Source organism: Antennarius striatus, chromosome 19 (assembly GCF_040054535.1).
Source record: "Antennarius striatus isolate MH-2024 chromosome 19, ASM4005453v1, whole genome shotgun sequence".
NCBI lineage: Eukaryota > Metazoa > Chordata > Actinopteri > Lophiiformes > Antennariidae > Antennarius > Antennarius striatus.
This window is the reverse complement of record NC_090794.1, coordinates 13961211-13974607: the sequence shown is the minus strand read 5'-3', so window position 1 is coordinate 13974607 and position 13397 is coordinate 13961211. Positions and strand designations below refer to the sequence as shown.

The 13397-nt window shown below is 40.5% G+C and overlaps 1 protein-coding gene across 5 annotated transcripts in view; it reads right to left on the bottom strand.

Annotated features, from left to right (window-relative positions):
- The window catches only part of sash1a (SAM and SH3 domain containing 1a), a 149697-nt gene that overhangs the window by 29968 nt on the left and 106332 nt on the right, over positions 1 to 13397 (bottom strand). For all 5 annotated transcript variants that reach the window (XM_068341934.1, XM_068341935.1, XM_068341938.1 and 2 more), the window contains exon 2: positions 7585 to 7713. In XM_068341934.1, the coding sequence (XP_068198035.1) occupies positions 7585 to 7713 (129 nt within the window). The remainder of the gene's footprint in view (positions 1 to 7584; positions 7714 to 13397) is intronic.

Here is a 13397-nt window from a genome sequence, read left to right as displayed (position 1 = left end):
GACTGGAACATATTTTGACTCAGATGTTTTAGTGAAATATAATAATAGTTGGGATCAGTGCTTTCAAAAATTTGAGGCTATTTTTAATATATTTTAAGGAAGTGTCAGAGTCATGATATTGATGCATTGAGTAAAGTCCCAATAAGAGGAGAATAAATAACTAGACAGGTTCCTGTTTCATTTTCGCTCTGATTACTAATACTTTACAGAAAAAAGCAGATGAATAGAAAACATCTTATGACACTAACACATATTTCCATTATTGTGCAAGATCTGTATCTCTAGTGATCTTGTTGACTTTAGAACCTGAAAACTTACTGGAGAATAAGGATTCTTTGTTGCCAGGAAGGTCGGGTTGGTAGACAAAGGTTGAGGGCTGCAAGCAATTTGCTTCCTCTAAAAACCATTAAGTGACACTAGCTGAGGCAGCCACAGAGGAAAATAAACTGAATATGGAATTCCCCAAAAGGGGAGCAAGAATAGGAAATGAGTTGTTTTGAGAAGTGTGCATCCTTTTCTGTTTCTCCACCCTGAGATATTAGACCATAAGATAACAGTAACAGGAAGCTGAATTCAGAGCACTATATGCACTTGATCTGCACTGCTTCCCGATCGGACTGATGTTTTAGTTTAACTTTTTTATTTTTTTATGACTGAGCTTTTGGCAAGTAATCCTTCCCCACCCGTGACCCTCATAGCATGAGTCAGAGAGTAGCCTATACTTACAATAATGTGGGGGTAACATACACTTCTTTAAGAGCTCTTTAAGAGTTGTAACCTGCAGGTCAAAAGAGCAGGTAACCTTTGGTGCTGAGATGGATAAAAGCCTCAAAATTATCCGGAACACAACACTCATGATAACAGTTATCAGCACGAGGCAGACAGTCACCGTGTCACTGAGACCTACCAGCTGGATTTATCACCATTGTAAACATCAACAGTCTTCCTAGCTCATTTGCTGTGTTTGGGTAGTAGCGGAAACACAAATCAAGCATTGCTGCTGGTTAATTACATTTTGCAATAGTGTGGTGGTGATGGTCTCACTTTTTTCTAAATGAAATGGCAGTTCAGTAGTTCAGTGCAGCCCAAGAATTCCTTCAGATGAAAACATGAAATATGTGGAGCTGCAAAAAGCACTTCTGTAACATCACTAAAGAGTTACAACAGGGACATTAAATTATAGCATTAAAAACATAATTACATTCTAAATCATGGTGACTCTGGCCATGGAACGCACCTCCAGTCTACAGGAAAAAGCTTACACTAGAAAAAACTGCCCCCCCACCAAAAAAGAATGTAAAAAGACATCACAATTTTTGCCAAAAAAGTTGACTCAATGTAGAAAAATACCTTTGATGTTGTAAAATACTTTTGTAATGGGTCTCTAACTTAGAGACTATCTGCAGAGCATTTTTACTCGGTTTCATTTTACTTAATGTAGAGCAGGGTTGGGCATTTCAAACACTATTTTGTAGTTACAATATGATTCAACCAGTGCTCAACTATCATTCTTGGTTTTTATTTTGAATCTAATTGCGAATCAAATATTCAAAAACCAAGACTATCCTAACTGCAGAGTGACTTCCAGCTTAGCTTTAAATAGCTTTACCTACTGTACACTGGCCATCTGCCTATTTACCTATTAGTCTGTTACAGTAATCAAGGACACAGAGGCACGAGTCGCGAGGTTTCTTTGGAAAATAAATCAAATAATGTCGGAAGCGCCCTGAAACAATTTGTCCTTTCAAGGGAATATGGTGATTCCCCTAAGTCAGAGAGCAGGTAGTCGTCAAAGGCTACATAAACATCTCACAGTGGCTAAGCTTCTGCGGGACAAAGAAAGAGCACATGCATCCATTAAACAAGTATGCTTTGGTAGCCTGGTTTGTTTAAACAACTGTGTGGTGTAGAATAGTGTGGGCATACTTACAGAAACCCATTTAAAGAGGGAACAAGGCGTGTGCTCTCGAGCACACACATCATTAATACTTTGATCGACAAAAGCAGCGGGGGTTCAGACCCTCTTTGATGGCATGTCCAGATTCCGGCGACCAGAATGATATGCCAGACTTTCAAATGAATATCTACAGGTACAGGTAAGATGGTTGCAAGAAAAATTTATACTGATGCTCTGCCAGCTGAATGCCTTGCAAACACAACACATATATATGTAAATCACGGCTAGAAACAGACTGTGACATCATGACATACATGTCACTACAGGCATAAACCCTGGCAGGGGCCCAAATCAGGGAGCACAGATTATCTTCTAATTCCATGTAGAGCTCAAAAGAGAAGAGTCACAAAGCACCTCTCTGTTTCTCTTCATCCTCATTTTCCTCAACTCCCACTCTGTTTCGTGTGCCTTCTCTGATGTGGAAGGAAGGGTTGAGAGGGTAAAAATATGAGGAGATGATCAGCAAAAAAAACCCAAACAAAACCTACATCCTGTTTGCCTTGCACTGCACGTCTGCAAGAAGAAATGGTCACAGCAAAGGATGCACAAAGAAAATTCATGTAAAAGCTTCTCAAGGCTTCTCTTAGGCTACTTCGCTAAAAAATAAAGCAAAAAGAATACTGAAGAAAAACTTGGCGGTGTAGCTGACAAGGCTCCTAAAAGAGAATATCAAATTGATGCATTTTTGAGAAGGTTCTGTATATGTGTGAGACTTAGATCTTAGAGAAGACTCCCAGAGGGGGTATGCTATCCTTTCCATGAACTTAACCACATCAGCTGGAGATACTGCCCTACTTACCCTGAGTTGGCATGCATGCGTGTGAAAGTGCGTGTGCTTTCCCTCTAGATGTTCGCAGGGTTTTATTTCTGCGCATTTCACTATGTGTGTGTACAAGTAAATGTGGTGGAATTTCAAACTAAGATTGTCTAAGACTGACTAAATTTAGTTAAAAAGGGAGGAAACAGCAAGGGGGAGAGCTCTATTTAATGAGGATCACAATGTCTGCAGACATGGAAAATAGCATCTGAAAGAACTCACCACATACAGACACACATGTTCACCAAGTCATCAAAAGCTGCACTGAATTACATTCCATTATTTACCCTCAAATTACATTTAAATTCTCTTTCACCACAGCAGAAAAAGGCTGTTAATGAGAAACAAAACTTAGAAATACAGACAAGCATAATTTTTTTTTGTTCCAACATGACTACAAAAGCCAAGACGAGGTCCCACAGAGGAGTTACTGACATCCTGAGGGTTACGAGTAGGTGGGTGTGCAGCAGAACCAGAACAGTTTTCTTGTATTTGGGGTTACACCAACTGACATGGTTGGGTGAATCTTGTTGAGGGAATAACAGGTTACTAGGTAGGACTATGTAAGGCTGCAGAACTGGCTTGTTTGGAAACTTTCACAGTCACGCACGCACGCACACACACACACACACACACACACACACACACACACACACACACACACACATACACACACACACACACACGGACACAAACATGCATTTTGATTTTAGAGCTGACACACCACCTATTTGTATTTTCAACTAAGCTGCATCAGGTTACGTAAATTGACAAGAAACAGAAAGTCATCCGCACATTCGGTAACACTTCTATCCATTTCCGTTCCAGTAGGCGTGTGCGTGTTTGTTTATGAATGTGAATAGTTGCAGTTCTGGAATAAGAGTCTGTGCAGTGTGGAGCATTCCTAAACCCAGCAGATCAACATTGATTTTTTTTTTTTTACCTCAAGAAAAATAACCAAGTTATTGCAAAAATTCCAGTGACAGAGTCACAATCCCAGTGCTGGATAACCCTCTCATGCATTCTTACAATACAATTATAAATAAACCACTTAGTTTCCACAAGGGGTTATTCCAACAAAGGAGGTATGCCGACATCATTTGAAAGTAATCTTATGGAAACAGGGGCCACAGCTTGAGCATGTGGAGCTGATGCGTTGTGAGGAAATCATCTGAGGGTGGGAAGGACAAATAAGCAGAATTCATGACAGAGTTTGTCTTGGCTTCACACTGTAGTTTTAACCCAGATGAACTGAGGCATTAGTTTGTTAACCGTTCTGTTCCTCACCTCACACATCTGAGTCTTGACTTCCAACTGTTCAGTCACTGAACTAGACAATTTTTTTAGCTTTCTCTTTGGTTTTGGTCCAATATGACATATATAATGAACCAAGTTGCTGAACTCTTTGTGAACTCTATCAACAAGCCTTACGAATCAGCATCCTACTGAGAACCATCCAAACTCTGGCTGTTTATAGAGGCTCTGGGAAGTATGCATGGTAGTACTAATCCTTCCGCTGCATTCCCTTAAAGGATGTTTATTTAACCCTCTTTGTATATGCTAGTCATGAAACTAGTACAAAAATGGAATATAACAACAGAGACCAGACAGGAAGTGGGCACATCGATAGTCATCTCCAACAGAGTCTCTACCATCAGCTCTAATAGGACAAGCGTCACTATTTGCCACAACCTAAAATTGTTGATTGATGGCTGAGAGACTTCTCAGCAGCTGCATTGTGCAAATAAAAATAAACCCAACTGCAACACAGCAGGCATTTTTTGTAAAATGTTTGTAGTGTAAGAAAAATAGTAAGAAAATTTCTAAAGGAAGGAAGTAAAACCAAATGGCTCCTGTTGTAGAAGTTGGGTACCCTTGCTGGCTTGAGACTCAAATTGAGAGTATTTTGCAGAACAAAAACTGAAATGAAGTGGTTTCCCATGTCTTGTAACTGTCGTCATGCCGACCACAGTTAAACTATACACCCTGGGGCTTCTCTGTAGAAAACATACTTCCCAAATGTGTTACTTTGTAAATGGATGTACATTCTCAATGACACAGTGGCAAATCTGTAACCTGCTCTTGTCATTGGGTTGTGGAAAAAAAAGGAAAGACCGAGGTGCCAAGGTGATCTTAGGTGATCATCTCATTCCACCTAACCAAAGCTGATTTAGACTGACTAAAGCGCTTCTACTGTGTGGTACCCCCAGGATTCAGTTCTGTTTCTTTTTTTTCTCTCTCTCTCTTTTTGCATTTCAACAGGAAAAAAAGGTACCTGGTGCCATTTTTTAACACTAGGCAAGTTGGGTAGTGCAGCACAAATTAATGACTGCAGCTTACAAACAGCCCAGGTCCCTAGCCTTGTGATGACAGCATCATGACAGTTTTGTGCCACCAACCTGCAGTACGTAAGTATGCCATACCAAAGCAAGAACCAATTTATGTAGAGATGGTGCTAGAGAGAGAAAGAATGGAGCTTAAGTAACTTTCCCGCTTTCAATAAACAACTTAAGTCAGATCGACCTGATTCTGGTTGCATGTCAGTACAGTAATAGAAAAGAACTGACCTATAGATCTGGTCTTGTGATAACAACAACAATCACCGGAGAGGGAGTAGGTCTAGTTGAGACACGATTGCATCATCTACCTTACTGTAACCTTCGCTAAATGACAGGTCTTTGTGTAAAGGCCAGGTCCCCCAGGAGCAGCATTTGCGAAATGTCTTACTATTAACGTGGCTCTCGAACACTGTGACCTTCTCCAACCATCTGCTCTTGGTCCTAAGGGAAGCGGCTGCATGATGTTGGCTTGCAACCACTGATTTCTGGACACACTTCACTAGATGCAAAAGTCACTCACTACTCTATAGCTCCTATTGTTTGTCTTGGTCTCTTCTATCTGTCCTTTCCACATTACGTATATCCACTTGTGCACTACTTTCACAATGCATTTACCTTTTTTACTGCAGCAAAAAGTGAAGAAGTACCACTTAGCATGACTCAACTACCGCAATACTACACCAGTGGGAATTCTGTCTGAAGCAAAATAAAGAGATAGTACTAGACTTTAATATCACCAAAACAGTTTTTTTTTTAAAAAAAGGAACAGCACTGAAACACAAGGCACAGTTTCCTCCACACATCTTGGGCTGGTTTGGCAACTTTTAGGGCTGTCAATGAGGTGTTGTCTAACTTATTTTCCTTCCTTTCTTTTTCTCCTCCTCTTCTATGTTACAGTGCCAAACTTTGCAGAGTGGCAGGACAGCTGCAGGCTCTCACAGTCTCCATTCTCCTTATCCGCCTCTCTTCATCTTCCTCCGTTCACATCCTTATCCTCCTCCTGTGCTACATTTCAGGCTCAGAGTCGACTCAGCGCTTTTTCTCTCTTCCAACATATGGCTCCAATATCTGCCCTGAGGACTTCCTATTTCCCCTGCTTTATCTCTTTACAGGATGAGACCTTCCAAAACTGCTAAATGTCTAGAGGTAATCTACATTACTGTGAACATCACATGATGGAAAACCACACAGACACAACACTTAACCTGTGCTCAGATTCAAAATATATCTCTGTAACCGTAGCCATGATATTTAATGTGTTCCAATCCTTCTTCTCAAAGGTGGGAGAACAGGATGTCTGCTTGAAGTCATTAAAAGGAAGAGCATGATAAATCAGCCATCCATCGAAGCCATGTCTGTCAGTCCAACCAAAACCACATGGCAAACTTTGAGCAGAAGAGGCCTCCTATTAGGCTTGAAAACCAGTAATGACACACAAAAATATATGTGCACAGAAAATTTAGACAAGGGCTACAATAAAAAAGCGGAGGTAACATGATATCAGTGTGAGTGTAATCTGTGGAGGGTGATCTAACCATTGCTTGGCCAACAGTATTTTTCTGATTCTGACACCTAACAGACTCTTTTTATTTAGTCTATGCAGTAGATTAGCAGCTAGTCCTAAAAATACTGTACATCAAGTTAGCAATGTTTTAGTTATGTTATTTATTAATGGTTCAATGCAATTCAAATCATTGTGAATATGTCACAGAACACTTATGAAGTTAGAATTAAACTTAACACTTGGTCTTGTATTTGTGAAACCACTGGGCCGCTAGCTGCATGGGGCTAAGGCCACTGCGGAAGCACTGGCAGCATTCCTTCATACACTTTTGTGCAGCTTGGCAACTCAAGAGGTGCTAAACAACCTCAGTGAAGCCGTTCTCAGGCAGTGAGTTGGAGCACTCTGAAAACCAGCTGCCAAATGGTAAGATTAGAAATTACTTACTTACGAGAAAGTAGTTACTTTCATAAATCTGTTTTGACTGGACATTCACATAAATCGTAAAATGTACCCTTAAAATGCTTGATTTCAATTGTCATATCTGTTGAATTATCACTACACCAAATCATGACACATTTTAAGGTATTCTGTCACACCTCCGTTTATGATTTCTCCCTTTCTGATATTTTTTACTTAGAAAATTGCCCTCAAGAAAATTAACAATCAGAAATGGTTAGTTAAAATCTATCGAAACAGCACTACAATTACATCTAGAATAGGCACACAACTTCTCAGCAGAGAAGTTACGTGTTCTATCACTGTAGTTCCTTTGCATGTTGTTAGCTGTTGGAAATACAGTGAAAATAACACTACAGAACAAAAAGTATCCTAAAAGAGGGGCATTTGTAAAAGGTGTTTGTCCACAGCTATTCTTTAAAGCAAGGAGAAAGCGAAACGTCTCGTAGCAGTTGCTCAACAAGAACAACAGAAGCCTATAGTGTTATGTTTGTGTTCAATAAGCATTTACCATATCGAGCTCTTGGGAGACTCGTCTTCTGCGTAGCTCTTCCATGCGATCGCTGACGTCACTGAAGCAGGTGTTGTAGTACTCAGAGTACTCCTGGGCAAGGTCATCTATGTTACCCAGAGAACCATCCTGGACAGAAGAAGAGGGAATGACTTAGCCAGGGAATTACAACATCCTGTCAAAGGAAGGCTGATAATCTACTTCTAAAAAAGAAAAACGCTGTTGCTGCAAAAATACCATTTGGACGACAACGGAGTTAAACTCTCCCGTAAAAACAGAACATCTGCTTCAGGTTCTGAAAGCCATATTCCACTGAATGCATGCACGCTAGTGCAGTCTTTAGCTCGGCGTTGCTGCCTCTTCTATCAGTTTACAATAACTCACCAGTGCTGTAGGTAACTTAGAATCCTCATGTAGTAATCTATGTGGCAAACACAACCCACAACACCTTCTGTAGTCACCCTAAACACAGAGTCATGAAATTGCTGTTCCATACACACTTACAATTAGTGTAGAAAAAGCAGTGACAGAGGAGCATTTTACCAAACCAGGGGGTGGAACTGGGATAATCACTTCCAAAGCTACCTCACAGATTGGAGAACTGAGTATTTAGTTTGACATAGGATGAAAATAAAATGTAAGAATGTGAATGTGGGGGGCAACACTGACTTGAACTTTGTGTTGTTTGCATTCACCAGTCAAATGGCACACTGCACAAAAAATTAAGTAACAAATAAGGGCTGAACAAAAAAGTCAGTTTTCTCTTTTTATTCATTCTTATCAAATTCCATTCAGTGAGCGTTTTAGGTTGGCAGTGGTTCTGTGCGGGGTTTTGTCTTTGCCGATGCCCTTTACTCCTCAGACATTTACAGTGGTCCAAACCAAACACACTCTTCCGCGTAGCAGTAGTTCAGATCAGCTCAGTTCCTGTCTTTGTGTGGAAGATGTGTTTAAGATTGATGGAGGAAGCTGTGCTACAAACAGCAAAGACCATATCTAGCAGAAAATTCTATGGATATAATGGTGAATGCTGGTTGTGGACGTGACGAAGCCGGGCCAAATTTGGATTTTACAAAAACCTGTCAGTGCATACAAAACATCAATGCATGAAACTTTATTCATATTGTTTTAATGTTGTCATATGTTTTCATGTTTTGTGTTTTTTCCGTAAATCTGCAAAATCTGCAGAATCTGTAAATCTACAAATCCTTTGTTGCAAAACAGTTTCAGCTGCATTATTATTATTATTGTTGTTGTTATTATTATCATCCTCATCTTCTAACTTTATTTAAATCAGCCTTTTGCTATAGCTCTCTAATTACAACATCATAGTTAATAAAAAGGAATATGAACACATTCCACAATAGAGGAATAATGAAGCGGAACAAAGAAATTAGTTTTGATTGGTGAGTCTGTTCCAGATCGGTTAGAGAGACTGGCATGAAGCAAATGATCTTGGTTGCAGTTTTCTGAATCCTTAATAACTGATTTATCTAATCCCAGAAGAATCTTTCCTGAATGTAGAGCGATCACCGTGCTACAATGTGTGAGAGAAAACTGACTCCCATATTTGGTTGTGGTTAAAATGTAGTCCATTCTGCCAGCGATGGCCAACTGTTAAATATTCATCAGTGTTGATCTAATCTGTGCCAGTCAGACAGCTAGCATTGAGTCACTGTGTAGGGTCCGAACAGTCTCTCTCAGTCTCTGTCTTTCTCAACCGGACTCCCTATTAGGGTGCCAGGCCACAAATGAATGGATCACTGTGAGTGTGAGCAAGTATACCACACACACACACACACACACACACACACACACACACACACACACACACACACCACACACACACACACACATGCATACACACATGCACAGGGTCTCTGTGAATTCACATTAGCATTCACACACATGCATGTAGGAGACTTCAAAAACATTCAACCAAAACAAACCGATGCGGTCCAATCGTGTATGAGAACACACTCTAGTGGATTTAGTTATAAAAGAGCAATTACTGATTCTCCATTGAACACAACACCACTCACAAACATAAGGTCCTTTTCACGGGGCACGTTTGGCCGGTTGTTTTGGCCAGAAATGTGGTTTGGGATGACTGATATTCCCAGTGGGAGAGCTCCATGAGCAGAAACATACTTTCACCTTATTTCCTCCAACTGACTGAAAACACACTCTGACAGCCAAACCTAAACCCGATTTGATTAGCATACACATAGAGAGAGCAAATTAGTTTTAATTAACACAAATATGAAACGAGTCAGCAGATATACTTGACAGAATAAGAATGAACTTGTTCCAGAGTTCATGCCAGCTCTTGATTGACAGACGGACAATCAAGCTATTGTTGACCAACACAGCAGGGCAATTTTTAAAGCCATTTTTCTGCCCAAAGCCTCTTGGGACATTAAATGTAAACTGCAGGTGAAGCTGCATGTGTTCTCCAACTGCTTCAGTGAGCCATAGGAGTGCTAAAACTCATGTGTATGTGTGCATGTGTGTGTGTGTAGAGATGACTAGGATTCCTCCAGTTCTCTGCAGGTATGAGCTCACAGGGGTCTGACACAGCTGACCTTTACACTCACCTCCACCAACAGCACATAATTCAGCATGATCATTTGTATATGTCTGCCATGATACCGCACAAGAAACAACCATAGAGTGGAAATGCCTTCGGTAAGACTATTTTCTCCTCATATAAAATTGAATGCGTTTGTCAACGGTGTTTTAAGTCTGCATTTTAGCAAAAACCTGAAATATATTCAACGTGGGAGTCCCTGGAAGGAGTTGATAGTGGTCTTTATAGAAATGGCAGCATGGGTGGTGGGAGGTGGAGGCTGGACAAGGGATGATTTGTGTGATACTGACTGGGGCAGCTGTGGGATGAGAGGAGGATAAACCATTTTGAGTCTGGCAAGAAAAAAAATGTCATGTATGAGAGAGATTCTACACATGCGTATCAAATCTGCTGCAGCTCATTTAAACCTGGAATGTGTGTGTTAGTATGAGAAGCTGAATAATAACTCTAAAATTAACTGCCACGCTAACATATGTCCTTTCAAACTGTTTTGAAAATGAACTGACCAATGAGCGCATGTAGTTTAATGGAGGCATTCTATAAAACCGTTTCAGCTGATGTAATTGCGTCTCCACCCAGTATGTTGGGAAGGACACCTCCTTGTTTTGACTCGAACAATACTCATACAAAAAAAACACCACAACAAGAATGTGTGTCTTTGAGTCAGTGTACATCACAATGAAGGGTGTGTTTGTGACATTTAGTGTTCCAAACATACCGTCTGCTCAATAGAGGTGACTATCCTCTACCCTGGAGTACAGCTGAAATCTGTCACTGAGAAAAACTATTCCAGGTCACTTCAGAATTTCTTAGCATCATCACGATATGTACGTTATCTCAGATCAGTTGTATTGATCGGAGAGTGAGTGAGTGAGAGTGAGTAGTGAAACATTTTGCTGGATTTGTAAGTCATGCCAAAGTTTTTCACTGTTGGGGAAAATTTCATAAAAAGGATTACATTTCCAATTTATTCATTCATGCCCTTAACCACTAATCCCATTTAAAGTCTCGAGGGGGGGGGGCCCAGCTGACGTTGGGTAGGAAGCGGGGGTTCAACCTGGACAAGCCACCAAATTGCAGGACCACTTGAAAGGTAAACAATCAGTCACCCTCACATTCATGCTATGGGCAATTTAGAGTCAACAATTATGTGTATTGCATGTTTTAATGGTGGAAGGGGGGAGGGAGAACCCCCACAGAGAGCACAGTCACTCACCCACTCGCACAGTCCCATTAGAATTGGAACCCAGGACGTACTCGTTGCATAACAAGTTTAATTGTAATTTGCCAAATACATAACTAAAGTACAGTTCCTTTTAGACAGTGTATCTAAACATTACCCAAAACTTTTTCATGCTGTTACAGATATTCCACAGACAAGAAGTAAAGCACATAGTTCAGTGCAAACTAATCTAATCAGATTTCACTCAATCCATGCTTTTTACATTACGTTCAGATGTTTGAAATCAACTAAAAGAAAATTCTTGTTTTCTAATCATGGAGAAAGACATTTAATAAGGTAGCCATCTGTCAGCCCTGGGCATAAAATGTTTGTTCTGGTTGGAGCTCATATTCCTGACTGCACTATCCTCCAGGGACTCAATTATTCATGTGTCAAATGGTAGTGTGCATGACGTTAACTATTGTTATGGGGTTGCCTTGGGACTACCATTGTTAGGTGGAATATTCATTGAGCCATCTGATGTAATGTTGGAACATCACCGGTTGGATCACTATCACTTGCTGTGCAATCACAGAACAGGTGTGGCGTACCGTATGAGTCACCAATTGTCTTGTTCTTTGTTTCACTATACAACTTAACTGACTGGTAAAATTGTCCCCATTAACTACATATATGCACAAGACATTGCCTGTTCAACATACCTCACAGAAATCATGTCACTCCTGGCCTTCTATCCATCCAGTTACAACAGCTTCCCCAACAGCATGATTTAATCATAACTTAACTAACTCCATCTTCTTCTCCAGACTGGAACAGTGATTTTATTGTAAGGCCAACCAATCCGAATCAAACACAAGGAGAAAGTTTGATGAGGTCATACATGAGAAAGTTGGAAAAGCTAAGAAAACACATGGGCGTAAAGAGAGGATGGCTCATGTGCCATATTGCATCACCTAGCTACAGTACTTCTGAAATGTCGGATGTACTGAACTGAAGAATTTCTCATGATGTAGAACCAGAGGAAGTCTGAATAAGAGATGCTGTCTTAGTCATTGAAGCCAACAGGGGAAGTCCGTCGAGGAAGGTGAGGGCAGAGGGCACAGTCTACCCATCTGGATGGGTTTCCTCAGGATTTCCATGGCTTCAGCAGAGCAGGGATCTGACATAGCAGCAGGGGAAACCTGACAAATCTCCATGTGACTTCAACAATGAGATGGGTTTATTAAGTGGAGGAAAAGAAAGAGTGCCCAGAGTTTCACTGGGCATCAATAGACACGACTAGGCTATCACAAACTGTAAAAGCACATCATTGGCAAAGATACAGCGTGACCTAGCCTAGCCGACACAGTTGGGCAGAAAAGCACACTCTGTCAATAAGTATTGAGTGCTATGTGGGAAGAAGTTCCAAGAAATCAGCTCATCCAACTATAATTTTCTCAAATGTAACCAATAATCATGTCTTAAAAGCAGTATGCAGTCTTTAGGCTTCCAGATGAAGCACCGCCCAGTACACAAGCGCTTCCCAAATGAACGAGCTTCCACCCATGCTGTGGGGAACACCACCAAACACTGTTCCAGCAGAAAGGGACTGCCTGCAAGCGAGTAAAATATTTCAACATTACCTTGGCTTTGGGATCACCTTTCACATAGAGGGGTTTCTTTCAGAGGAGCAAAGAATGAATAATGGATGACAGTTAGCATTGTAGGTTGGTTATAAAATCACTTTGACGAGAGAGAAGCTAAATTACAAGTTTGTCCTATGAGAAGTCTGAAGGTCCCTAAAGTTTTATTGAGAAATACGATTATTATCATAGAACATAAGGAGGTATGATGGAGAAGAGGTAGAATGTATTATTACAGAGACATGTGTCTTTGTTATAATACAATACCCATCATACTGTGAGCAACATCAGTGTCCAGAAAGTTTTAATAAGACTCATTTAATATTTGATACAGAGACTATATTCTGAGAAAGAAAACACTCACATCTCCATAAAGAGGGTGGATCTAAATGTCAGCCCCCTTTTCCACATCTGTAAA